The sequence below is a fragment of the Apteryx mantelli genome, chromosome 6, assembly GCF_036417845.1.
Source record: "Apteryx mantelli isolate bAptMan1 chromosome 6, bAptMan1.hap1, whole genome shotgun sequence".
In the NCBI taxonomy this organism is placed as follows: Eukaryota; Metazoa; Chordata; class Aves; order Apterygiformes; family Apterygidae; genus Apteryx; species Apteryx mantelli.
This window is the reverse complement of record NC_089983.1, coordinates 26,681,551-26,709,080: the sequence shown is the minus strand read 5'-3', so window position 1 is coordinate 26,709,080 and position 27,530 is coordinate 26,681,551. Positions and strand designations below refer to the sequence as shown.

Sequence of the window (27,530 nt, the reverse complement as noted above, 5' to 3'; positions counted from 1 at the left end):
CTTTTTGAAAAGAATTATGAGATCTTTAACTTCCACTTGAATCAATGCGGAGAAGACTGACCTAATTTTCATGGCTAATAGTAAGGGTAGTACCTCTGGGAGCACCACACTTTCTGTTCATGCTGTAGTCTGCTAATTGTGGCTTCCAAGATTCATCTGTGTGCACTTTTCTACCCACAGAAAACATTTCTTTTTTTTAACTGAGTATTTTCAGAGTGTTTGGTTTTTCTCAGATTACTCATTTGGATGTTCCCTATCCTATATGGCACTTTGAATTTTTGTTGGCTTTGCACTGTGGTTGTTTTTTTCCCTTTGATGTTACACCATTGACAGGGTAAGAATTGAAATGCACAGCTGAGCTCACAGAGGTAAGTGTGGGAGCTTTTTTTGAAGACCCTATCACACTCATTCTTGATTTCATGTATTGGATGAACATTCATATATTGCCTCTCCTTTCTGTTCCACTGTATGCAAAGAAGAGCCTGACATCTTCAGAGGCCACAGTTTCCAAACCACTATATTAAATAATCTTGCTTTCTCTTCCACCATTGTGTGTAGACTGGGTATTTCTTTGTGAACGCTTGCTGTCTGTCATCACAGGGATGTTATGTGATCAGGAAAGCAGGTGATCGTCACCATCCAAGGTGGGAGGGGAAGTGAACCATGTCAGTCTCTCAATTAAAATACACCAGAATTGGGAGACAGATTAATTTCCATATAAGATGAGCTGGGAGCCAGTTCTGAAAGTGAACAGAACATATCCTGCAATAAAGCAGCCCAGGGAAAGCCAGCTGCAGGTGCTTTTCCTGCTGCCAAATGACTGTGGGGATGGGAGGAGACAAACAGGAATGCAGAAGGTACCCATTTGCTGCTTTTTGTAAGACTGACAATATAATCATTCACCTTAGCTGATGATTCAGAGCAGCTAATTCATAAGATGGGGTTGAAGCTCTTAAAAGGCTGAAGATACTGAAATGTCACCATTGGAAGGAAAGTCTTTATCTAGACCATTGACCTGAGTGTGCAATTCACATTGTTGTTAGAGCATTGCTCTAAACCCCTGCAAATAAATACAAAGGTTTCTGACATCCCAATTTTCTGTCTTTTCCTTTTCTCTTACTGTTAATGAAAAATATGACATTAGGAAAAAATTTTTGTATCTTGTCATACTGCCATTTCTCTCTCAAACGGCATGCAATCTGGAGTGCTTGGAGCTAGTACTGTTGGTTTAGGAAAGCAGTGATCCATAAAGGCAGTGGAAATAAATACTAAAGGTGTCATGATAAAGGAATTCAGTGCAAACTGTTCTGCACAGGCTTATGTGTATGAATGGAGCTAGGCAGCCCTCACAATTCACAGCCTTCTGAAAGGAAAAAAAGTAGAACAGTTGAGTTTTCCAGCTCCAGGCTCTTAGAGACATTTAAAATGTATTTCATTATGTTCTTTACTTGGAAAATGTATTTAGATACTATTTTATCAGATGTGCAAACTTGAGTGAGTTTCTTCTTTGTGGTTTCCTGTTACAGCCATACAGATGAGGTGGTTCTGCAAGGCTGCTCAACTGAATGTTTCATTTGGTCCAGGGGCTTTTGTTTTAAACTGGCAGGGTTGTACACTGCTTTGCTGTCTGAACTACATGGGAATGCTAAATTATTTCATTCTTTCACAGTTAAATTTCCTTCTTTACCAGTAGAGAGGTGGTAATTGGAATTACAAATTGATTTTATTTTTCTTGTTCTAAAGGAAATGAATTGAGGCAAACAGGAGAGTTGAATACCTGTATGGACATCTGTCCTTGTATATTCCTTATTCCCCGGAAAATTGTTCTTAAATTTATTTTTCCAAGATTCCCTTACCTTTGCTAATCAGTCTTTAGCTCAAGCAGAATTATTCAAATGGGTCTATTGATGGAGCACCCTGTCCACTTGATTAAAAGCCCAACCAGGCATTAGTGTGTTTTTTTTCTGCTTGAGCAGCATCTGCCAATATTCTTGCATTTTCCTTACAATTACCTTCATAGTTAGCCAGAGTCCCTTCAAAATGATGTAGCTGAAATAAGCCCGAGTACTAACCCAAACAGTGGGGTATAGAGACTTGCTTAAGGATCTTAATGCATTTGGTCAGATACTAAATAAATGATGTCTTTTCTGTTGTTGTGCTTGGTATGTGAACTGAAGAATAAGTTTATATGTAGATATTTGTAACAAGATATGTATATGGATATTCTAGTAAATGGATAGAGACATACACAAGTGAAGATACAAAGTGTCTTTTAATCTTTTAATCTGATTGAATTCCAATATGTGTTCTCTATGGCTGAAAAACAAGTTGGATTCATTGACTTGCAGCCTTTTAGTGATGCCAGACTTTTTGAACAAGGTAGCTTAGATTCTCAGGTACTGTGTTACCAAAATGCTAAAGCATGTGAAATTAGATGAGCTCTTCCTATATCTAAGGATAATATGTCTGTAAAGAGATTGAAGAGTAAAAAATACTTTTTTATATGCTGTATACTATTTAGTATTATTTAGTTTAATATCACATACTTGGAGACAAACAATTATGGTTTTGCTTACAAAATGCTTTTTATAGATTTTTTTTCTTTTCTTTTTTTTTTTTTGTAGGCATATCATAGGAGCGAAATACCTTTTGGATTAGATTCTGATGCAAAATTACTGAGAAGCTCTAGTTGCAATCATATAGAAATATTTTTAAATGCAAAATGAAAGATATGTCCAGTTGGGGCTGAGAAGGAGAGGAAGAGTTCATTGTCTTGTCAAGCCTCAACTGCCAAATGTGAACTTAATAGTGCACAAAGAAAGTAGAAAGCATTTCCCATGGCTCTCACAAAATTGCAGGCATTAGACCCCACACAATCCAGTTTTTCATCTGGGTTTTTCTATAGAGGAAAATGCAGAAACATTCAAATTAATTTAGTGAGAGGATCTTGCACACAAACACTGGCCCAAGTTCCTGCAAATGGAAACTGGTTGCCTGATAATTGGATACAGGATAGTGCTGTATCAAGGTTTAATAATGTATTTAAAATACAAAGTACAGAAATAAAAATTCTTTTCTTTTTTTCTGTTCCAGGTTCTCTGGGAGATGCTAACAAGGGAGGTCCCCTTTAAAGGCTTGGAAGGATTACAAGTAGCTTGGCTTGTAGTGGAAAAAAACGAGGTAAGACTACGTTTCTACATTCAGGTACATAGATCAGAAAACAGTATTGGGGTTTTGCAAAAGACTTTTTCATCTTCTTCAAATTGAAAGTAAGTTCACGCGTATGGAAAGATTAGCAGTAGGAGCTAACACAAAGGGTCAAAGTGATGTTATTCCTCATGAATGGACCCTTTACATCTAATTGTTGCAGCTTCACGTCGTGATGCTGTAGATCAAAAATTGTACAAGTACTGTACTAGTTTCTCAGTCTCAATTGTAAAACCTAGGGGTTTGTTCTTAGTGATGAAAGAAGCCATTGCGTCCAAGGTAGGGGAACAGTTTAACTCCATCTCCTGCGTTTAGGACATCTTTTTACTGGCCGGGAGTTGATATATCTGTAAGAGACCTTCAGCTACTTCAACTTAACTCTCCCAGCAGGAGTCACTATAGTACAAGAAACTGCCGCTTAGATGAAAATTTCAAAAATAAAAGAAGAAAAAATAGTTTTAAAAAAAGAGAGAAATTACAGTTTTGCCACCTACGTTCAACACTACATTGAAGATGAGCTCCTCACTGGTATCGGCAAGGCTGTGGCATAGCTGCAAGCCTCCTCATGCAGAGTCTTTCCATTTCAAAAGCACTTCAGTGGTGTAAACACCGTTTGTACAGTGTCCCCAGCCTCGCTTTTCTTCTTCTCACAAATTGAGGCTTTCAGTTAGTTGGACATGTGAGCATACATCTGAACACATAGTCCCTTGATATCAAAGACAGTAACTACATTTAAAAAACATTTAAAGTTGTGACTGTACCACACACAGACAAGCATGGAAATCCTCCACAAAGATGAAACCTCCACTATCTAGACACAGCGGAAGCTTGGGAAACATTACAATGGTGAGGCAGTGACTGTACAATACAGATTTCTATTATTCTACATAAACTGTTTCTCAAAATGCTTCAGAGTTAAATAGTAGAGTTAGGATTCTACCTCTCAGTTTAATATTTTCTGTTGTTTTTTTTTTTTCTTCTCTTTTTTTCTTCTATTTGGGGACTTTTATTCTTCTATTTGGAGCCTCCAGTGAGTGTTGCTGTGATATACTGATCAGCTGTAAATGCTACATTAATGGAGTGAAGATTATGACTGTGGTCTTCTACAATGTTTATCGGAACAGAAGGCATAATGAGACTCTTTCTCCTAGTTTAGGAAAAGCCTTCTGTATCAGTTTGATGAAAGAGGAACCATAAAGCCTTCCATTAACAGTGTTTCTTTCCTGTGCCTACCAATTGCATTTTTATGTAAGGGGTACAGAGTGGCATTGGGAATGTTGTAAAGTGATTTAGTCATATGCTGAAAGATGTCAGAGGGTACACACACGTTTCCTTACAGTTTTCCAGGGCAAGGAACTGTATAAAATACAGTATGAACAAAATATGGTCATGACAACTATTTTGCTAGTGTCAGAATAAACCTAAGGGATGAAATTTTCAAAGCCAGCTGTTTAGCAGGTACCACTAGCTTGTTACTACCATCTTCTTTGGAAGGGTGCCAGGAAGCTTAGAGGGCATTAACACTTGTTTACATAGTTTTTATTTTTTCTGGCCATGACTTGCAGAACATGCCCAGCGTAAGCCTTGTAAAAGCCTGCTTGTGCTGCTTTTCTTCACAACTGAGTAATTTTGTATGTCCTGCAGCAAGTATAAGGGTCAGGTTCTGCTCTCAGTTCAGTTTGTTGACTTTAATGGGGTTGCATGGATCCAGTTCTCAACAGAATTGAAGCCACTGTTGAGCTGGTCCTTCACTCTTTACGCTGTAAGTTTCTTGTTAAAATCAGTGTGGGATTGGGGCCAAAGTGTAATTGCTTTGTGTGAAAAATCCCCTTTTGCAGAGCTTGAGCCCGACAACTGAAGTGGAATTTAATGATTCTATATGGGTCTTTTTTGATCCTCCGCATAATTTCACAGGGTGATTTTCATTCTGGTAGAATTTCTGTATAATTAGATATTTTTTAATCTGGAAAAGAAAAACATGAGAGTTGAGATGACACTTGGCATGAGCTCATAACAAATTACTGCTGAGAAATGTCATCTTTTTTATAATATGACACTTTTGAACCTGCTACCTGTGTATTACATGACAAATAACATTCTGCACAAGTAGGTACATGTAAATGATGATTGCAACTTACTTCCACCTCTTGGAATAGTGAGGGTTACAGATAAATACTGTAGTAAGACTAGCCAGTGTATTTTTAGGTTAATGACTCAACCAAATATCAAGCATCAGTACAATTTGTTTACGCATTGTACAAATTTCTGTGTATTTCTTGCACAGAAAGCTTTTCACTTTAAGGTAATACATTATTTTAATAATTATACTCCTGCAGTGCCCTGATTGTATCTCATGTTTCCAGTTTTCATCATGTTCAAATGCTTGTGCAGCAGATTTTATTAACTCTTGTTTTGGCTGCTGCGGCTTGTGTGGCTTGTAAGGCTTTTCAGGTCATGTTAGAGTAATATAATGGTACAACTTTCTCTGCTTTGCTTCTGAAATGCCAAGAGTAGCACAGATCAAAAGGTCTTCATGGCAAGTTGGTTTGAACAGGATGTAATATCTGGCTCTCGCCTGTTTATAGGACTGGGAACCCTTTTTCCACCTTGGCCCCTCTTGTATTTGGACTCATTCCCACTCTCCACTGAGGAACTATTTTTTATTTACGTATTTTTTTGATTTAGTATGAAACATCTGAAGTCAGTTAACTGTCTTAGTAAGAGCAGAGGGATCTCCTTATATGTGTAATGTTGTTGGGATATACAGTCAATCAGCTGGAGAAGTTCTATATCCATGTGTATAGACATGACAATAGATTTGCTTTTAGGCTTTCCAGTCTGGAAGGAGAGCCTTTGAAAGTCCTCTAAGACTGCCTGAGAGAATCTTGTTAATGGTTTAAAACTCTCAGCAAAGAAAACCAAACCAGGTTCAAACTGATTCTCTGTAGTAAGCAGTCCTGGCTGTAACCAGCAACTCTTTGTCTTCAGTCATCAGAAAATAGTTATGAGTTCACTGTGCCCTGTGAGTGCTCTCTGAGGTCTGCATGTCCTCAGCAATCGATCTGACCAAAAGCTCATGAAACCTCTTGTGTGGTGCAGAGCTTCACTTAACTCTTTTCAACTCACTTTCTGTAATCTACATTCCAGCCATTTGTTATAACAACAGTATTGTACAGCTGGATCATCTGTGTAGGAGAAAGGAATTAAGCCAGTTTCTACCTTACACCTGTCCTGACAAGCATCTTGGAACACTATGCAGTGCAATAGCTATCTCCACAAAATAGTATGTTTTATTATTAAAATCTGTTTGCCTCGTTTTTACCTCCTTGTCTTCTAGCTTTCTTAAGCAACTCCAGTAGTGTATTTGTTCTATTCCTTCCTTGTAGGTCTATTAAATTAGTTGTACTTCTTAGCAGTAATGTCTTTTTGATTTTTATATGTTAATCCTCAGGTTTCATACTGTGTTCAAATGAAAGAAGAGAGTGTTTTACTTCTGGTAATGGCTTAGATTTTATAGGAAATCTATTATTAGCAGCTTAAAGGGAAATGTTTCCAGTAACTGATACAGTCTATCTCCATTAGAGATTAACCATTCCAAGCAGTTGTCCCAGAAGTTTTGCAGAACTGATGCACCAATGTTGGGAAGCTGATTCAAAGGTACTGTTATTATATTTACTATTTTATTATATTTATATTATATATTAAAATGGTTATATTGTAATAATACTATAATTGAGGTATCATAATATACTGTTTAAACATGAAAGTAGAGTAAAAATGCAAGTTAAAGAGCCAAATCTTTGCCTCTATTTATCTGCCCTTAAGAGAATAAACTAAAGGAGAAATTAAAGTATTTCCTCAGAAAAAACTTTTGTAAATCATGGGAATAATCTTCTTTAAATTGACTCTGCTGCCATCTTGTTCTACAGAAAACTGGTTGGAAAGAAACTGTGGATATATTAGCTTTGTTACCAAATATGAACAGCCATTTCCTTTGCCTGTGAAAGTAGTTGAGAGGGAAGGATATTTGAGAAAAGGAAATTATGCTCTTTTTCTCAAGTCAAGGGGCCAGGAAGAAATCTTGGCCCCTTTAAACTCAGAAGAAGCTTAGCTACTACTTCAGAGAGACCAAAATTAATCCCAGAATGAATCAGAGTGCTTAGGTGCTCTGAAGCCAGAACTTCTTATCACCAGGAAGTAGCCATAGAAGACTAGTATGAGGAAGGAAATTTCCTTTCTCAGGTTTCTTCTTTTAGGAGCAAGGGTTTACTTTCCTACAGAATAGGTTTGGAGTATTTGGAAGGCTGAGATCTATCAGCAACATGTGGTTTCCACATGAATATCCATTTAAATGCCATTCCGTTAATATGGTCCTCTTTCTCCCCTCCACAGAATGGAGGGGAGAAAAATGGGTTGAATCTTTGAACCTGCAAGGGACTAAGCCAGTAATTATTGAAGAGTGTTTTCCAGTAGTAATTACCTATCTTTAACAATGACTTCCAAGAGTAGCATCCCTACCAAATGCCACAGAAGAAAATTTACTGGAGCATCTTTGCTCTGGTTGCTGCACATACTAGTTCAGCTCACTCTTCAGCTTGCTCCATCAAGATATGCAAGTGTCCAGAAGGCTGTTGCTGTCTTTCATGGAGAGGGAGGGATCTGCCTGTTGCAAAACAGGGATGCCCAACCAACAGGCTGAACTCAGTCTGCCAGAGCAATCAGCCTGGGTTTGGCCTAGTCCCTGATAACACTGTTCCTGATGCAGGTAAAGAGTGAACCTCAGGTTAGATGAATTTTCCTAACAGTCTGTTCTTTGCCACTTCTTTGTGCAGCTCCTCCTCTGCTTCATTCACATGACTGAAATGGAGTAATCTCTGGTCACATTTTGGGCATGTGACTGACATATTCAAGGTCACGTGTTGGCAAAGAATCACTGCTTAAAGTTCTCCAGTGCCTTGATAAAAGGCTGTGTGGCCTGAATGAACCAAAAGATGGAGCACACTCCTCTAAAATACTGCGCTGTGTAACCTTCTCTTTTTGCCAGGATTAGCTTTAGAAAATCAGATAGTAGATACATGAACAAGTTACAGGAGGCCAAACAGAGGAGGTGAGCTCAAGAACGTCAGCTGCTCAAAAGCAATTGCTCATGTACGTACTTTTAGCCCACAGAAAATGAGAGGTATCTTTAGGTGGCTTATGCCTCACCCAGGTGTAACCCACCCCCTAAGAGGGATGGGATTCTGTGCGTTTACTGAGAGGCCAAGGAATACACTTGGAGAACTGCTACAAAGCAGCTGGAGTGCCAGACATTGCTCATGCCATGACTTCCTCATGGGATTGAACACAATTATTAGCTTTGCTTTGAATTCTCGAGAATTTCTTCATACTTGGAGAAAAATGTCCTTAGTGCATTGCTCCAGGTGATCTATGCATTGGTATTCTTTGAACAGTTTAAACTGTTCTAGTTAAAACAAACAGTCCCTTGTGGGTTCAAAGCATTTTTACTAAAATTACTTTAAGTCAGTAATTATTAAAGAACAATCTCAGGGGCAATTAAGTATCTTAAATAACTACTTCCAAATGTTAGAATCCTTACCAAACAAGCTGTATTAGATAATTGTACAAAAAAGGTTGTTCATTACTAATGGCTTTGTTTACTAGGCATATTTGCTTTTGAAACACAGGTGAGTGATTCTTTCTAATTTCATCTGTTCCTTCTGCTTATCCCCCACTGTAACATCAAAAATGATTATAAATTATTGGACATATGGCAATCAGAAACTGAGAATGGAGAAAGAGCAAGAAAGGAAAGATGTATGGATTAAATATGCTAGTTTTCTGCAGACATGTTTAGTAAGAAATTGAGTGGAAGGAAACAGTGAATATATTAGCCAGCGTTATTTCTAGAAGGACATATATTTTAAAGGTTTTTGTATGAGACATCACAGATATAAAGGGAAACAATTTTCAGAGGTGATATTTTGATATTTTAGGAGTCTCTTATAAGGAATCACTTACGAAGCCTGATTTTCAAGAAAGTGCTAAGCAGTCATCCACTGAAAATAAGACTTTTTTTAAAAAAGCCTCTTAGTTTGGGCTCCCAATTTCAATAATCACTTTTTGTAGCTTTTAACCAAGTTATCAGTCTGCACCTAGAGGGCATTTGTTGAATTTAAACTTAGCCTTAGAAGAAGAAACCAACAAAAAACACAGAGCAGTGTAGGCTTGTGTCTTCCTGTCAGCTGCACCTTAAGGAAAAAGCTGGTACCTGTCAATCTGGCAACTGTAGGGCTGGCAGGATAGTTGGTGGCTGTTCACGGAAAACCCACAGCCATAGATGTACAGGCTTTGTCAGTTCTATGGGACTGTATAGTTGTTCCAGCTATAGTTGCAAGACTCAACAGCTCCTTTGCTGTAAAATTTGCTGCATACTAGCTGGTTCTGCTTTGCGTAGAAACCAAAGAGTGTGTGTTGTTGCTCCTTCCAAATCAGTCAGGCAGAGCTTTCACCTGCCCTTAGTAAAAGCTCTGCTCTCTGTCACCGTTATCTCAATGCTGATTATTCCAGGCAGGCCTGATAGTAGTGTTGATCATGTTCACTTGGTATTAGCTCTGCCCAGTACTTCCTAGTATACACCCCGAGACAGGAGGAGCAAGCAAAATTCACAGAAACATTCTGTAAAAGAATCTTAAATAAGCCACAAAATATTGTAATTAAGGCAACAAAGGGATGTTTGCTCTTTGTCTGCTCCTGAAAATAGTTTGGTAAGGGCACATTACAGACGTGCCAGTCAATTGGACAGTGCATAACAGCAGCAGTACATGTCGCTATGTACTCATGGGGACTGAGGGTTGCATTGCCATCTGGGAGCTACCTCCACTGCATCTCCTAGAAGGAAACGCTGGGGGGAAAAGCCACTGAAATAGCAACAGCTCATTCATCAAACCATGTGCTGCAAACTTTGTCTGGCAACTTGCTCCCCACGTGGGAGGCTCCTGGATACTCTCACTGCTTCACACCCGCTTGGGCAGTTACAAGAGACACAGCTGTAGCAACTGGAGGGGTGTGAGGGCTGTCTGAGGGTGGTTCTCCTTCTCCAAAACTGCACCAGAGCTCTCAGTGCAGGCTGTTGTGCTCCTTACTCCTGGGGCAGCAGGCTCGCTGGCTGGGAGCAGGGGTGGTGCTCTCCCAGGGCTCGTGCAGAGGCTCTGCTCAGCCATGGCTGCACCAGCAGCACCATGCACCTCCGGGGGGGCTGCTGCCTCCCTCAGCTGCCCCCCCCCCCCCCCCAAGCACTGCTCCACAGGTTGCTGCTTGAGAGATGATGGGCTCAGGGCCAAACTGCACGTGCACGTGAGCAACTGGGGCAAGCACTGAGTGTTGCAAAGAAAACTGGCAGAGCTCCACCAACTGCCCCTTTGCCTGAAATCATGGAGATGGACCAAAAAACGACAGACAAAGCCTCCAGCTAGAGCCGAATAGTGCAGCATTACTGTATAAGAGAGCTTGTCTTTTTTTGTTATACATTTGACACTTTTTCAGGCTGTTTGACATTTAAAATAAAGAAATTGTCTTTCTTTTATAATGCGGAAATCACTTGGATCTTCCTGGGAGAGACACCTCAGCATTGTTCCTAATTGTTTTTGTGCTCCCAAATTAAAATGCACGTTTTAATTGCAGCATCTGTAATTTTAGCAGAAATGGTATAATTACAGGCAAGATAGAGAGAGAATGTGCATCATCCCCTTATTATGTATCTACATTTTGTTTCAACCTTTTGTCTCAACCTTGTCTGGGGTCTGTCAAACAGACTAACAGAGTCAGTGCTCTTTCAAGAAACACATTTAGCTGTGGCTTTTTCAGTTATTATTGTACTTTGTAGCTTCCTTTGGGACTAAGGGGAAAGTAGAAAATACAGAGAAGTTTTAACTGTTCTCTGTGATTAGTGTATGTGGTTATCACAGTGGGTGCTAGATTGAGAGCCTGGAACATCATGTCCTTTGAATAGCACAGGATGGGACCAGCACAGACACCATTAACCTGAGCTTTGCTGCTGGGCAAAGACACTAGGCATCTTGGTGGAGCCTGGATCTTCTCTTCATTTCTGGGTGCTCATGAGATAGCTAACCAGAGTGCCAGTTTTAAAAGTGGAAGGATTTTCTGGACAGTCTGTCTTTCTCCGCAAGAAAGGAACTGCAGCCAGAAACCCATTTTTGATGGGCAGCTAACTTACTTGTTCAGGCATTAAGGAATTCAGGTTACTACCTGTAAAAGGCAGCCTGTCTAATTACCAGTTGCTAGTGGATCCAGCCTTCTCTTTCAGGCAATATTTTCCTTCTTAGCTTGAGAAAAGCACCTTCTTTAGAATTAAGAATCCTTATGGTTATTGATACTACGAATGTTTTTTAGTGTTTTCATTGATATCAAAGGGGAGTACCAAAAGGTTTTACTGGTAGATACGAGGTACTAAGCTAAGGCTTGAGTCCCGTTAGATTATGTCACTCTTTCCAAGCTGACCTTTTTTCAGTGGAAAGAATAAAAAAAATCTGTAACTTCATAGCCCTCTTGTAGGATGCTGGATCAGAAAGCAGAACCCCAATTTCTGTGTTGCTTTCAGTCTTTCATTTGGAAAAATCCTGTGAATGATTTTACATAGTAAGAGTCAAATATGAATGCAAATGCTGTTATTTTTTTGTCTTCAGAAAAGGCCATCTTTCAAGCAGATCATTTCAATTCTGGAATCTATGTCAAATGACAGCAATCTTCCAGACCAGTGTAACTCATTCCTGCATAACAAGGCAGAGTGGAGGTAAGTTTTCTTGCTTCCAAGATGAAATGATACAGTGTTCTTTGAAATGGTGTGAACCCTTATTCTTTTCAGAAGACTTAGTATTCAAGAGGAAAGGCATCAGACACTGATGATGTATTATGCTTTAGATATTTTTAGAATATAATTTACCTTGTTTTTCAGGAATGCTCAGAATGTTGCGAAACTTGTATTAGGAGCCAATGTGCTTAGCTGTACACTGCATTTATTGTTACACTGGCTTAGGTGTCAAGATGTTTATGGTTTTGTGATTCACATCTTAAACCCAAATATGCGTTTTCAGTCAATAGTGTGAGGATAAAACAACTCAGGTACATGCATAGTGTGATGTAATTTTCTTAGAAAGTGTAAGGGCATATGTTTATATTAAAAAAAATTGATAAAAGGCATAAAGGCCAAATTTTCAAATCAAGCCCCTATTTATTTGTCTTTACTTTTAGGTGTTTTGCCATTTTTTGTGCATTTTCTCCATTGTTTTGATTTTGTATCCATGCATTCAACAGAAGCTCAGGCCAGCCCTCTTTTTGCATAGTGCACCAGAATTGCTTGAGCATGCAATTTTACCTATAGTGTGATTACAAGTGGAGATGAGATTGAGAACTTTTTACATGACACAGTTTTACAGTAGAAGTTTCGGCCTATTTTTTATATATGCTGAAACTTCAAAGAATGTCCCCAAAGTTTATTGATCGGTTAGAAAGCTTGCTGCTTCACAGTACATCTTTGTGTTTGGAAAAAAAAAAAGAAAACAGATCTGCATAGGCAGAAGATTTCTACCAGACGATCGTGCTTCAGTCTATATTAAGAAGCTCTGGCCCCTCTCCAGGTAAGCTGGGAGCATAAATATTAAAAGATTCCCTGCCTGCAGGCTGTGAAAGAATGGAAAAACTGGAGCAGGGGGTGGATAAAGGATGGGGAAAATACTGTGGAAATGAATTTTTTAACAAAACAACAATCCCGGATTTTCTTCGTGAACTTGCATCTGCAATCGATAAATGTAATTTTAATTGTGTGAGTGGAAAAAGTGAGCTCAGGGTGGGAGGCTGCGCCCGGGTCACATGACGGGAGTATAAATAGCGCGCTTGGCGCTGACACTGCTGCCGCACTGACTCAGCACGGAGCCGGGGCCGCGCCGCAGCGCGCAGCGCAGCGCCGCAACGCGCCGCGCTGCCGCCTGCGCTGCGCTGCCGCCTGCGCTGCGCTGCCGCCTGCGCTGCGCTGCCGCCTGCGCTGCGCTGCCGCGGGGCGCCATCTGCTGCCGCCGAGCCGCAACTGCGCCCTCGCCGCCGCCGCCGCGCTGCGGCTCCCGGGGGCCGCGGCTCCCCCCCCCCCGGCCCCCCAACGCAGGTTACTGCGCTGCTGAACGCGCAGCTGCGCTGCCTCTCTGCAGCAGTGCGTTATGTTCCCTGTAGTCCTGCCTGGGGGCTGCAGCCTTCTCTCAAATGTTTTGAAATGTTTTTATCTGTCATGCTGTTTTCAGAATATGTCAGTATGCGCCCCCTCAAATCCTTATTCTAACGCTTGGGGCAAGCGTGCAATTAGTTTAAAGTATGAAAACCTTTTTCTTGGACACTTACTTTTGTAGATTCTGGGCATCATATTGCAGTTTTGGTAACGGGCAGGATACAAGGAATGTTGGAAGAAAAAAATTCCACAGTGAGGGCTGGCTATGCAACCACAGTACTCTGTGCATTTTCTCTTATTTTCCCTTTAAAATTTTCAGAGATCAAGAAATTCCTGCTTTCTACTATTCCTGTTTATGCCATTTTTAGTTCTAAGTTCTTGGCTCTGCAAAAGCGGCTAGTAAAATCAAATTTGCCAAAGTGGGTTTGTGCAAAGAAATATTTATTTTGGAGATGAACAAGTACTCAAATTCCTTTAGGAAAAACAAATATCTATTTAAATCTGGCCTATAAAGCAAAATAAAAGCTGTGCTAGTTGACATTTGGTACCATTAAACTTTTATTCTTTTACTAAGATGATTCCTTTTTTGGAGTGTGACCCAGATAGCCTAAATATTTTATGAAATATTTTTTCTCTTGCACCTAAGCTGTTCATGTGAGGAATGACTAACAACGTGTTAATGAAGGTAACATAGAAACAAAAGATCTTTTGCACTATCATATCATGGAAAAACTTACTACAATGGAGAGTTGTGTTAAAGGTAAATTTGGCATTTTTTTCAGAAGAATGAATAGCTTGGACACAAGGAGATAAGAGAGAGAAAATAAAAATTCATGATCAGTCATGATTTGCCTGAAAGCAAAGATAACTTCCAAATTAAGTCAAATTGAAAAACCAGTGAAAGAGCAGCGCAGGTAGGGTCGGAACTTGCTGCGAAACAGGGATAAGAGAGGTTATCTCTTATGGGAATAGCAGTTATGGCTGGCTTCCCTGATGCAAAAGTCATGTCTGTATGGAGACACTTATGAAGATTAAGCCAAATTAACAGAAAGTATGAATGTAAAATATGCTAGTTAAAGCAGATTAAGGACTTGTATGCATAAAGTGATCCCAAAGGATAAGCTAAAACAAAGACCGTTTCTGAGAACAGCTGCATGAGTTCAATGTGCTTTAACTTTTGCATTGAAAAATCTTAACTTTTACTCATTGCTTTATTTTCTTGATTTTTTTTCCCCCCTTTTAATCCTATAGTGATTTGCAATAGGGAAAGAATGAGATGTGCTATCAAGAAAAAGGGTATTTAGATGAGGCCTGGCTATCAGAGTCTGAGAGAAAGGTGAAACTGTGATAAGTGCAGGTTATGTATGGCTCATTCCTTGGAGGGAACTCCAAATTAGTGATCCAGATACTGCACTTTCATATGGATACTACACTTATCAAAGCAAATCAAAGCTAAGGAAGGTTGGGTTGCATTTTTCTTCCACTCTTGAAAAGGCAAGGTTCTTTTTGCATAGAGATGTGTAGAAAAATGTATCTGTAATGCTGACTAATTAGACTCTCCCAACTTTCTCTGACTGGTTGGTGCGAAAACAGAGAGTGAGAGAGTTGAATCTATACTTAACTGACAAAGGTGGTAAAATGAATGACATTTTGACTCATCTGTAATGTGTTCTTGTCTGCAAACGTTCAGTGGTATTGATGTTTGTATTAATGATATGTTTTAATCTGCCCGTTTTATCATTTCTTAAAAACAATTCAATATCTTGTTTTCTAAATGTTCTCCCTTTCACGTCTGTTGTTATTTTAAACAAACAGGGGCTCTGTCTTATGACTGAGTTGCACAGATCTGCCTTATCTTTAAGTTCATATTCTGTACTCTTTTTGAAGCTCTTTCTCAAGTCACTTTTGTCATGGCAGAAAAAAATTACTATTGAAGTAGTGATATTCCAATTCAATGGGAAATCACGTTTGTCTGCATTTTGTCATATATATGAACTGCATTTCTCCTTCCATCCTGTCCCTGGTGTAGCAGTAGCAATTCAAGACATAAACAAATGCCAGTCATTGTTTTTTTTTAATCTGTGACTGTTTATCATTATCATTTATAATAACACAGTATACATTCTTCAATATCACAGAATGAGATTATTCTAGAAAAGCGAGCAAGCTCAAATTGCTGAACTACAGAAGCAAACAAATACACATGCCCTGCAATGTATAATGTTTCAAGCTGCTTCCCTTATGAAGTAAGACTCATTAACTGGGCAATGTACGGTAGCTTTCTCTTTAATTACACAGTTTTATTACACAGTGGAATTATTTTTCAGAATGCAACTGTTTTTGCAGGCTGACCTTTTATTATAAGAGAAGTTTCTGTCTAATGAAGAGAGGTAGTTACAGCACAAAGTTGACTTTTGGCATATAGAGAGCTATTGCTACCCAGACTTTCCTATTGCAGAATGTTATTTAAGAGAGAGCCTTCATTTACATATTTATATATACATTATAGAGCTGCATATAAGCAGCTGTGATGTTAAGACGTGAACTAAGAAAAGCAGTGCTTGCAACTATCCTCAAATTGCTCTTTAGTTCACACAGTAGATTGCATGGGATGTGTTGCACCTGGCAGAAGTGGGTTATGAAAGGGACATAAATGTTTGGAGAGGAGTCACTTTCTGGCTTTTTATCAAACAGTTTGTAGTTTTGTTCCTTTAAAGAATCAGAAGATTTAGTCAAAGTTCTGCCAAACATGTGCATCTACAGATCTGACTGAAGCATTATCTGCAGTATTTTCTGGATGTTTTAAAACAAAAGTTAAATTTGCTCTTTATTAGGATCTGTGACTACTTCCCAGCCAGCACAAAGGTCAGCCTTGACCTTTGCCTGCCTATATATGAGAGAGAATTTTGCTTGAGATTTGAAGCATAATAATTGAGAGGGGCATTTGTTCTGACCACCACATCTAACAGCTCACTCAGCATGATTTAAGTGTGAGAAATGCCCTTCCCCCAGGTGGCTGATTTTTGCAGTAGAATTAAGTGTGGTGGTAGAGTTTGCAGTAGCATTTGCTAGTTATTCTAGCTCTGAATTTTTCACTCTGCCTTTGTAAGCATTACACTCCAACAGAGATGTCTTATTAAAGTAGGAAATGTGTAAGATTTGGAATATTTAAATTCTTTCATTTACTTAAAAATATGCCATTTGGATGTGCGCTTTCCCACATTAAGAGCCTGAACTCCTTTGGGCTGATATCGGAGAAGAACTAAATCATTCCATGCTACGGCAGATCTACAGTGCAGAATACTCATGTTTTTTCAAATAGAAATGACAACTGCTTTGCTGTCAGTCTTTTTATTTCCTTTTTGCAAACATCAGAAGAAGGAGATTTTGTTTGCAGTAATGTTTATGAAAGGAAAATGTTGCCAATTTTGGGGCAGAAGTATTTGGAACTGCCAAATCTCAATGGTTGTCTCTAAAGCTGCCTTTATGATTCTAGAGAGCAAACCAAAACACTGGCATTGACCATTCCCACAATGTGAATAGGAAATACCTGAAGTAACAGTCAGGATATAGGTTGCAGGTGGTGCACAGTCTGCCATGCAGTCACAGAAACTATTTGTTAAATAACTTCCAGTAATGAGTATCTTGATACAAGTCAGAGTTTGTTCTTAATTAACCCACAAGCAACCAAAAATAAAAAGTCTGAATTTGACTGAATTATTTTTCAGTACGTGCTAGTATACACCCATGCATTTGTAGTGCAAAGCTTGTTGAACTCTTTCCAAGAGCACTTCAGTTCATAGACACTTTTAGAAGATGCTGTCAATCAGAAAGCATGTCAAAAGAAACCACTTTGTTAAGGGAAGAATTATATGCAATGCAACCCTATAAAGAACAGATCTAAACCTCCTTATAGTGCTGCCTTCACTTCCTGTCTTTCATATTTGTCACACCTTTGCATGTATGGTGAGAAGCAGAGAAAATTAAACCAACCAAGTAAACCATTGCAGAGGCGTGCAATCAGTTGCAGGACTGGGACATATCTTGCTTTGTATTCTTGCTCTTGTATACATTCTCTTTTATCTTCACGTAGAGAAACAGGAAGGTTAGAGGAAAAATATTGCAGTACTGATTCTGTATATGGTGAGCATGACTCCAAGTAACATTTATGGCCCAGTTATAAACTCAGGCTAATGGGATTCGTAAACTGCCCATATTGTGATGCTAATAATTGTCCCATTATCACTTCTTATCACAGTTTCTTTATGGATAGTATCATATTTCATGATGTTCAGGGAAAAGGTGGCATTTTACTTTTTTAAATTTTATTATTCTTCAACTGAAGTCATTATGGTTATTCTCAAGTATAAACATTACCAGTTGTTCTTAAAGCTCTGAAAGGCTTTGCATTTGGTAATTAAATGAACTGCTTGAGTTAGTATTGTACTTTTCAGCCTTTCACATTTAATTAACATTCAAGGGGGAATTATGAACAATTTATATCTGTCAGGAAAAGACAAGACGTAACAAATTGTCTCCGTGCAGATGTGAAATTGAGGCAACCTTAGAGAGACTAAAGAAACTGGAGCGTGATCTGAGCTTTAAAGAGCAGGAACTAAAGGAACGGGAGCGACGTTTGAGGATGTGGGAGCAGAAGTTAACCGAACAGTCCAATACTCCTGTAAGTAGATAATAATTCAACCTTTCATCTTACTTCAAAAAGCATTTGGAGCTTTGTCTGTGTAAATCTAAGGACACACCAAGGAAGTAGTGCCCCTGGGTACCCTATTTGTTCCTTTGGGCCAATTAAAGCCTATTTTATTAAATCACTGCAAATAACAGTACTGTTTTTTTTTTTTAATTTCACCTGATACATTAGATATCAGATACTAACTGTGGGTCATATTGTGCCAAAGGCATTTAAGTAGTTTCCCATTGATTTAATTGCAGTTCTCAGCTTTAAAAGCTGATTGTCTGAAATCAGATAACCATTGTATTCAATAAAGTCATTTTTCAACTAGAAAGTTGTTGACTTTAATGGACACAGGATTTGGTCTAAAAAGCATGAATCATTTGTTTCTTGCAGAAGAAGGCTTGAGAAACCTATTTAGATTTTTTTGTTTTATCTCTTCTTTTGCTAGAGAAGCAAATTTCTATTCCATGGAAAATTAGGTCAAAATTTGAGGTGTTAATTTGGAGCTTCATGAATAATTATAGTTAACATACTTGTATTGGCCAGTTATTAGCTGTTAGAATTGCCATATTTCTATTAATAAATGGAACAAAAAGGCTTTTCTGGATTATCTTGGATTTCTTACCAAAGTGTCATGCCATTGGCTACTGATTACCAGAGAGAGGACCGCAGGACTAGCACCTGACTACACATATTACAACAGGCTTGTTGTTAAGAAAAATACATCATTACCCACTTATTTTTAGAGTGCTAGCCAAAACAAATACCAAATTGAGATTGTAGTAGTGTATGATTTCCTCATGCACAGTTTTTTCCTATTTATGTTATAAAATTGATTCCAGCCAGTGCCATTTACATATACTTGTTTTTAAGGTATAGCTTATTGCCATTGTTTGAATGAAGTTGCATTCATATTTCAGCTGTGAACATGTAGTGATGAAATGACAAAGTATGAATGTTTTCCTATGCCCAGATACTGTATGTTCTCAGTAGATAGCTGTATGCCTGCTTTAATGCTTGCAAACTTTCAGCAACTGAGCTGTGGGCCATCATCTACCCAGTGCACAGCATGAGACACAGCCTTAATGAGCCAATCTTTTCGTGAGCAAAACCCTAGGGTTTTTTATGCTGTACTTGCTTATCACTTCTACTTTTCACTTATAGCTAGCATTGCTGAAAGAATAAAGCATTGTGCTAAGGCCTATTGTGCTGAGCATGAACTATCTTTCTGCATAACATTAACCCAACTCTTGTATTGCATTTAAATGCAATTTCTTCTAATAGAGAAATACAGATTTGTTTTTTTTTTCCTTAGATCTTTAGTGAACTGTTATATGGAATAGATTAAAAAAGAAAAAGCCCTTTTGTTGCAAAAATTTGACATACTGACAGAAATTGGTTTACCCTTGCAGGATTGGTCTCTTCCTAGCAAATGAAGTTCTGCAAGGCACTGCTTACAAATATGACTCTATCTTAAATTCATAGCTGTAAATCATTTGGAAAACATCCCTGGGCATGCTCTTTGCAAGCTGTAGTCCTAGGAGTCAAGTGTCTCTCTGCCTCCCTTCAGGTTCAGGGTATGCCTGCACAGCAGTGCGAAACTGTATGATTGCAACAGGGAGGTGCACTGCTTGAATTTAGGCTACTTTGACTGTAACAACAGTAGTAAAGATATGGCAACTGGGGCTAATAACATGGCTTAGGGTGCCCGCCAGGCTTATATCTGGGTCTTAGCTGACACTAAGCCCTGCTGTTGTCTCTTAGCTGGTACTGTCATCCCTGCTGTACACTCTTCCATCATTTCTTCATTTTGCTCTGCAACAAAGACCAGAGGCCAGCAGATACTATTAAAATGGTGTGCAGGAGGAAAAACTCAAACCAAGTGAAAGGAGAACAGGGAAGCTCTCTCTGCCACTTGATTCTCCAATCTTTTAGAGTTGGTACAAGCTCCATCCTGCCATCCTACGTGGTAGGTAGCTCTGGGTAGCAGGCTGCTCCTACTCCAAAGAGTAAAGTATAGCTTTACATATATCAGCAGGAGAGATGAGGGCAATCCTTAGCAACACTTCTGTGATAGTAGTGTTTCTCCCTGCTCTTGTTTTGACCTTGTTTTTGCTGTGTCTTATAGAGCAGACACCTTTGGGTCTGATCTCTGCAGATTTCCTTTGTGCAGGTGTTCAAGAGCCTTTTGCAGCAGAAGGGAATCTGGAGCCTTTCAGGGGAATAAAATATGTCCAATACACACAGCTGTAGTGAAATAAGAGCCATTTTTTGAAAGAGGACCTGACTTTAAGAAAGGAAAGTATGTAACTCAGCTGGGTGTCATATTGAGAGGAAGACAGTGAGCAAGACTCGGACTCGAAGTCCAATATTCAAGTATGGTGCCATGCATTTGCCATGGGTCATTAAGAAGAACTATGACTTGTATAGAGGTTGGAGATGGGAGATCACAGCTGTCTATCAAAGCCTCTTCATGACAGTTATTATATGTAATGTGACATAAAGGCAGGTCCTATTCCAAACAGCTTTTAATCTCTCTATATAACAAGAGATAGCAAAATGTGGAGGAAGTGAGGAGCGAGTATAATTCACAAACTCAGCCACATGCAGTTTACCACATGCATTGTCAAATATTGCAAAGCGTTGACTCAGAAGTACATTTTAGCGGAAAGCTATGTTGCAGCTTTGTTGATTTTTATGGGGAGTTCTTCCTCTGTGTCAGGGGATGCATTTCCAAGGATCCAAAGTGAGTAAAATTATGATAGACAAAAGAACTACCTGGCACTGAATTGTTGTATGTGCTGGGCATTATGTTTCTGTGGTTAGATCTTGTTTTTAAAATACTACTTCTCTTCATTAGTAGGAATTTTTGGTTTTCTTGATCTGAATAGTGCTTTGGTGATTGTGTTATCATTTTTTTTCTGTACAGCCGAGAGGTGTATAGGACTTTAGCTGGAGCCTCTTTTGTCACTTAGACAGCTATAGGACACATTAAGAATATTTAGTACTCCCCATCTCTCCAACTTTGTAAAATTTATCTTTATTTCTTAAATGACAACCACTAATTTTTGTTACGACACAAATAGAAAGTGTATGTAAGTAGGGGAAACTTAAGAGAGAAGAAAAGACAGATACTCTCTTTTTCTTAATGATAGACAATTTGTCAACAAAATGGTTTTGCCAAGAAATGGGTGTTCTTTGAACAGCCTGGCCATGTAGTCTCCCTGCGTTGCAGACCACTGTATTACCATAATCACCCCAGTAACCTGTTACGACCAACTGTCAACTGCTCAGTCAGGCTTCTGATTAAGTTAAGAAAGATGTGGGAAACTAGGAATTCTGAGCAGACAGTTTTTCAAACAGCTTTGGAAAGAAAGGCCATTTTGGCTGTTCAGAGACAGCTCCTTTGCTGTTGCTTTAGTAGGTGGCTTGATTTGGGATCAAACACCTGAGTTTTTACTCTGTGTAGAGAATAGGCAAGCATGTCACAGAAGAAGCATTAATCATTATTTAGCTGGAGAGGGCATGTTTCATGTGTGGAAAAAGCTGTAATAACAAACTGGATCAGGAAAATGCCATTATAATATTGAATCAGTAGAGATTTAGTATGATGTGCGACCAAACGGCAGCTATACATTGATATTATTGGGGGAGGGGGAAGGGAAGCTAACTAACCTGAAGAAGCCAACCAGCTGAGCAAACAGCCCCTCTTCCTGCCCCTGCTCCTCCCTGGGATAGCTTCCAGAAGCAGTGTGCTGGTCCAGGCTGGAGGCCGGTTCCTGTTGCCTTTGAATTGGTGAGAGGCTTGTTTCCGATTGCGACAATAGCAGGGGTGACCCCTTCTTTTCCTTCTGAGCGTATGCTCAAAAACAGTCTTTGCACCAATAATATTGCTGCTGTTGTTTCTGGTATTTAGAAGGCTATTACTCTGCACCAAACTTTGGGAGCTTTTGGGGGTTCTTTAGTCATAACCTGATTTATTCTTCAATCCTGAAAGGTTCAATTAAGCAACTTGCTCAGACTTCTGTTGTACCTGCTTTGCTCTGGGAGCCAGTCCGTCTGGCTAGGAAATGTCATAATCTGTTCTTTTGCTTAACAAAATGAAGGATTGAAGAGTTTGAACCTTCTTTTATCATGAAAGCTCTGCTACCTGTGGTTCTTGCCATGTGATTCAGTGATTTTGCACTTTCATTTAAAAACAATGACCACAGAATTAAGCTAAGTCTGTTTTAATGCATTCTTACCTGAGCTTGAAGTTTAGATTCACTAATCATTATGCTTTCTGGTTTTTGCCAACTAATCTGGTGGTGTCTTTTTCCTTGATTTTTAAATTGGTTCTAACTTCCACTTTTGCTCTGTCCTTTCCTCCTTTAAATAGTTTCTCTTACCTCTTGCTGCAAGAATGTCTGAGGAGTCTTACTTTGAATCTAAAACAGAGGAGTCAAACAGTGCAGAGATGTCATGTCAGATCACAGCAACAAGTAACGGGGAGGTAGCTGGCATGAACCAAAGTCTGAAGGCCTTGATGATGACGGGCTTTGGGGATATCTTCTCTCTGAACAAAGCAGGATCTGTCCTGCATTCTGGAATGCAGATAAACATGCAAGCCAAAAAGAATTCTTCTAAAACCACCTCTATGAGAAAAGGAAAGAAAATCAACATGGCTTTGGGTTTCAGTGAATTCGACTGGTCAGATGACGATGATGATGATGATTATTTTGATGATACAGATGATAGCAGCGAATGAAATCAGTTACAGAATTAAATCTGAAATTGTTTTTTGCAAAGCAAAACAATAAAGCTTTAGAACAAGAATCCTGTCAGTTTGGTCTGTTTAAATCCTGTAAAAGAAAAAAAAGTGAGTTTTCCAGGCTGAGCATGTTTGTGTGTAGAAAGACATGTTGTTTTTGTTTAGATTGTGTTGACTTATTTCTACTTTGATGAAATTTGGAACTAAGCTTTGAAAACTAATTGAGATTATTCTTAATTTAAGAACCATTATTATAGCTATAATTCTTGATGCCTGATTACAGAAACTATGGCTTGATGAATTTAAGATCTGAAAACTTTAAGGGAAACTTTAATGCCTATTGTACTTCAATTTTTTCTTTGTGTTATTGTCATTTTCCTTACCTCTTTTATGGTCAATCATACGAATATACTTATACTTCCAGATTTGCTTTTCCTCTACAATCCTTTCTTTCTTACTATTGCAGTGAAGGGGTTTGCTGTGTTTCTAATTTAAGGTCTTTTTCAAGGCAGCATTGTGGGATGTCACAAATATGTTTCTAGGAAAAAACAAAGCTTATCTGAGAGAAATAGAGGGGTTAGTTAAATACACAGTTTAAAAACTGAATAGCAGAAGAGTGTAGATAATCCCTATTAGTAGCTGATTTGTATAAATGTTCTCTTTTCTCTTGCGCGTGTGTGCATGTGTACATAATTCACTCTAGCACAGCCAATTGCAATCAGACTTCTGCATCTATTATCAGTTATTGTGATCTAGAAGCTGATTTTCAGTTATGTTGATGTACATCCAGGAAGCCTCATTAACTTTGATGGACTTACTCTTGTACCTGAGAGTAAAAATTAGTGTTAGGTTATTTACAACGAATTTTGATTCTGTTGTATCTCTTAAACCGTGTGCGCCATCCTTGTGAAAGGAGGAAGAGAAGTCACAATGACATTTCTGCTTGGGCCTGACTACTGTGGCTTATGTGAAATTCTCAATGATGGTGGTAATGTGAGGAATATTTGCTAGTCCCTTAGTATCTGTTTTTTGCAGCTAAATCACTTTTAATGTATTGCCACTGCTGTTATGACTTATCGTAAAACTCAGTGTGTAACAATCTGCTGCAATAATTGCCTGCCAGACACTTATATTGAGAGCAGTGAGTACGTTTCTCCTGATGACCTCTTTAGTGGTGATGCAGAAGGAGGGAGGGAAACCAGTGCAAACACAAATGCAAGTTAGAAAGGAAGATGTTGTAAAATATTTGCCCAACGAAGAAGGGCAGCATTTCAAAAGAAAAATGTTACTGTCTAGTTTAGTTATAGTGGGAATAAGTCATCAAAATTCCATTCTCAATTGCTGGAGGGGTTTCTTTTATGAAAACTTCTGTTTCTGAGTGGCTTCTTTAATTATAGGCTTGTCTGTTACACAGCTCTAAGCTACGTATTATGGTGAGTGTTTTTATAGATAGCTTAGGGAGCAATGGATACATTAGATAACAGCAGGCCTGAAATCATTACACATTCAGGCAACAAAAGAGAAAGTTCTTTGATGGAGTTTTTCTCGAGTGACGAGCAGACGCCTCTCTGAGATGTGAGAGAGAATTGTTTCATTCGTACAGCCTAGCACTGGTCTGATAACCTACAAGGCAGTCGCTGCTCCAGTTAGGGCTAGCTTACTCTACTCAATTTTCACAGGATTCGGCCCTCTAAATGCTTAATTTATGTAGGATATCCACATTCCTTCTGCTGCCTAACAGTTGCAATTGTAATTTAAATGATATAATAAGTTTATTGCGTATCCCAAGGGGAAACTTGCTCCTTCAGTATAGATAGTGATGGCACTGTAGGTCCTCCAAAATAACCTGGTTTTAGGGAGAAGGAGGATACTGAAGAGCAAAGAATTAAATGGAAATAAGAGCAAATAGCCTATTTCCAGTGCAGATTTCTGTTGTTTTTGTAAGTCTATGTCTGCTAACACCCACAGCAATAATATTATTTTTGTATCTGCCATGTTACACCTAGGAAAACTTGATGGATTTGTGTGATCTAATATGCACACTTAAGATGTGTGTCACTGTGCATAAATTACTGTACTACATATCCAGTTTAGTGTTGCACAGCTTCAACTGAGAATAAATGTGGTTCAAAACATTGTGTTCAAAAAAAACAAAAACAAAAAAACTGTCCCCAGCACAGATGTTTTGCACTTTTTTAGCATCTGACACTCTCAAAGCATTTTATGCACATTTATATTTGTGTGGGTTTTAATTGAATTTGTAAATCCACTCCTTAATTTTTACAGAATGAAAAATAGTCTTTAACTAGTATATGACACGGGGTTTCTTAGCTACAAAAACTTGCATGTGGTTTATTTCAGCAAAATATTGTCAAAATGTGGTAGCATGCTCATAGGAATTTCTGCTGGTTAGAAAAATTTTACAAGTTTTTTTTTTTTCTTTAGTGAAGCAAAAGTAGAATTTCCCCCTTTCCTTTTTTTCCCCGATACCTTTTTTGTCAAACCTAATTAAGCTGTATTAAGGAAAAATTAAAACTCTCAAAAAATTTGCTTCTATATTCAAAGTAGTAAAGGTCTCAGAATTGTAGAAAACCTTAAGGTGATAACATGACAAACTCTCCTGGTGCAGTTCCCTTAAAATAGTGTTATACTTAGAATATATATAATATATAAAGGATATAATGTTATACTTAGGCTGTGTTTATTAAAAAAAAAAAGATATTGATTCCATTTTTATTTTCCTGTGATGACTTTCTTACCAGATGTCTCCAGTTTACTAGCCAAAAATCATATATGAGAATCAAGATGTGTTGTTTCTGCTTCTGACATGCTTCTAACTAGATAAAGATTTTGAAAACGGCTCTGGTGTGCAAGTGTGTTAGTGTGGAGGAGATCAGAGTATTTCATCTTTCACACCTGATTTTGCTCTACAGCGCAACCCAGTCTGACTTCTACCTGTATCATCACCAAGATATCCATAATAGTCAACAGCGGTGTAGTGTGTCAGGTTATGAAAGTGTTACCCAAATGCCATAGGGGTGTCTCTGGCTGCTCTGGGCTGTGAGCGAGGGCACCAAAACCTTTCCCATGCCTCATACACCTCTCAGCATGCTAGTCCCTACCAGGTCTTTTGAGATCCAAATTTTCTCTGCCTTCTATAGAGCTCTGGAAGTATCTTCAGTAAAATAGGATTGCTGTATCTTACTGAAGAGAAAGGTAAGAGCCAGGCCTGAATTTTTCATTTTTACCAGGCTGTTGTACTACCAATGTTGACTTAAATAAATGGGTAAATGACTGTGAGAACGGTGAGGATGATCTTTCGGCTTGCATAAAGGTGCGAGGTGAGTTGGGACCGAGACAGGATGTCCTAACTCCCAACTGGTCCTTCAGAACTGGGAGAAAATGAAGGGGAGGAATCCACTGAGTAAAAATTCTAATCTAGCCATTTTTGTGACTATCACACCACTGATTCCTTGGAGTAGCAGGTGTCCTGACATATAGTGGGTAGGTGTGCTGCGTCACCAGGCCAGATTTGGTTAGTCTGACTTAGAATTTGTCTCCTGTAGATGGGAAGAAGGACTTCTGAGAGGTGAGATGTGGGGTAGCTCCTTGTCATACAGTCATGTTGTTGACTTGTCATTCTTTTATCACTTCAGGGGGTTTTGTTAGATGTTGATTCCCTTTCCTTCTAGATTTTAAAGCAATTATTCTGAGTTAAATATTGGATGCAATAATGATTTATATTGCTATCAGCAGTAGTACATCCATAATGTTCATATAGCTGTTAAGTATCTAGCAGAGTCACTGTGTGTCTTTAGTTCTGTAGTTCCTTTTTCTGTAATCAGGCAGCTTTTACAGGTTTTTAATAAGACCTCTAACTTGACATAGGTTTTAACTACAGTCCTATGTAGAATCCAAAGTTCAGGTAGAAAAATAAGTTCATTTAATAATTTTCACAGCCCTTAAAATGTACTGGTAGGAATCTGGAGGAGAATGTTTTTTCTTTCCCCCCAGATTTCAACTTAGTGTACACTGTAAAGTCTGCACAGAGATTTCTGATGTGTGAAGGTTTAATTTTAAAACTGTAGAACCAACAACCTTCTTTAAACATTTTATATTGTGTGCTAAATATTCATATGCCTTTTAAAGTCAGATATAGTCCACTGCATTTCTTGCTTTTGCACTACAGAAAAAATTTTGTACTGAATAATAGGAGTCGATGCTACTTACACTTCAAGTGTGATCAGATGAAATTTGAATAGAAAATGTTTTCACAGTGTTAGAAAACTTCATTCTCCCTTCTGAAAAAACAATGCTGAGCAATGCCTGTGCCAAAACTCATGCTGTAAACTGAATATATAATTTGTGTGGAACATGCAATGTTACACTTCTGTGTGGTTAAAACCTTGCAGTGTCAGTTATTCTCTTTATTGCACTTGACATATGATGTCTTGTTTTATTCACACTGTGGGTTTGATTTTCCAGTGTAAAAACAAAGCAAACAAACAAAAAGAAACCATGCAATGTATTCAGTTCCTCAGTTGGTATCATAAACTTTCTTTTGATGTGAACTTTTTCCTTTGCTTCTTTGTTCTAAACTTCTATTTTGCAATAAACATTTTGACAGTAAATTTTATGCATCTGTGTTC

General features: G+C 38.6%; 1 protein-coding gene across 1 annotated transcript in view; it reads left to right on the top strand.

Annotated features, from left to right (window-relative positions):
• The window catches only part of MAP3K20 (mitogen-activated protein kinase kinase kinase 20), a 95,615-nt gene that overhangs the window by 40,749 nt on the left and 27,336 nt on the right, over positions 1-27,530 (top strand). Inside the window, exons 8-11 of the mRNA XM_067299047.1 lie at positions 3,094-3,180; positions 6,790-6,864; positions 11,910-12,016; positions 17,984-18,119. Of these exons, the coding sequence (XP_067155148.1) occupies positions 3,094-3,180; positions 6,790-6,864; positions 11,910-12,016; positions 17,984-18,119 (405 nt within the window). The remainder of the gene's footprint in view (positions 1-3,093; positions 3,181-6,789; positions 6,865-11,909; positions 12,017-17,983; positions 18,120-27,530) is intronic.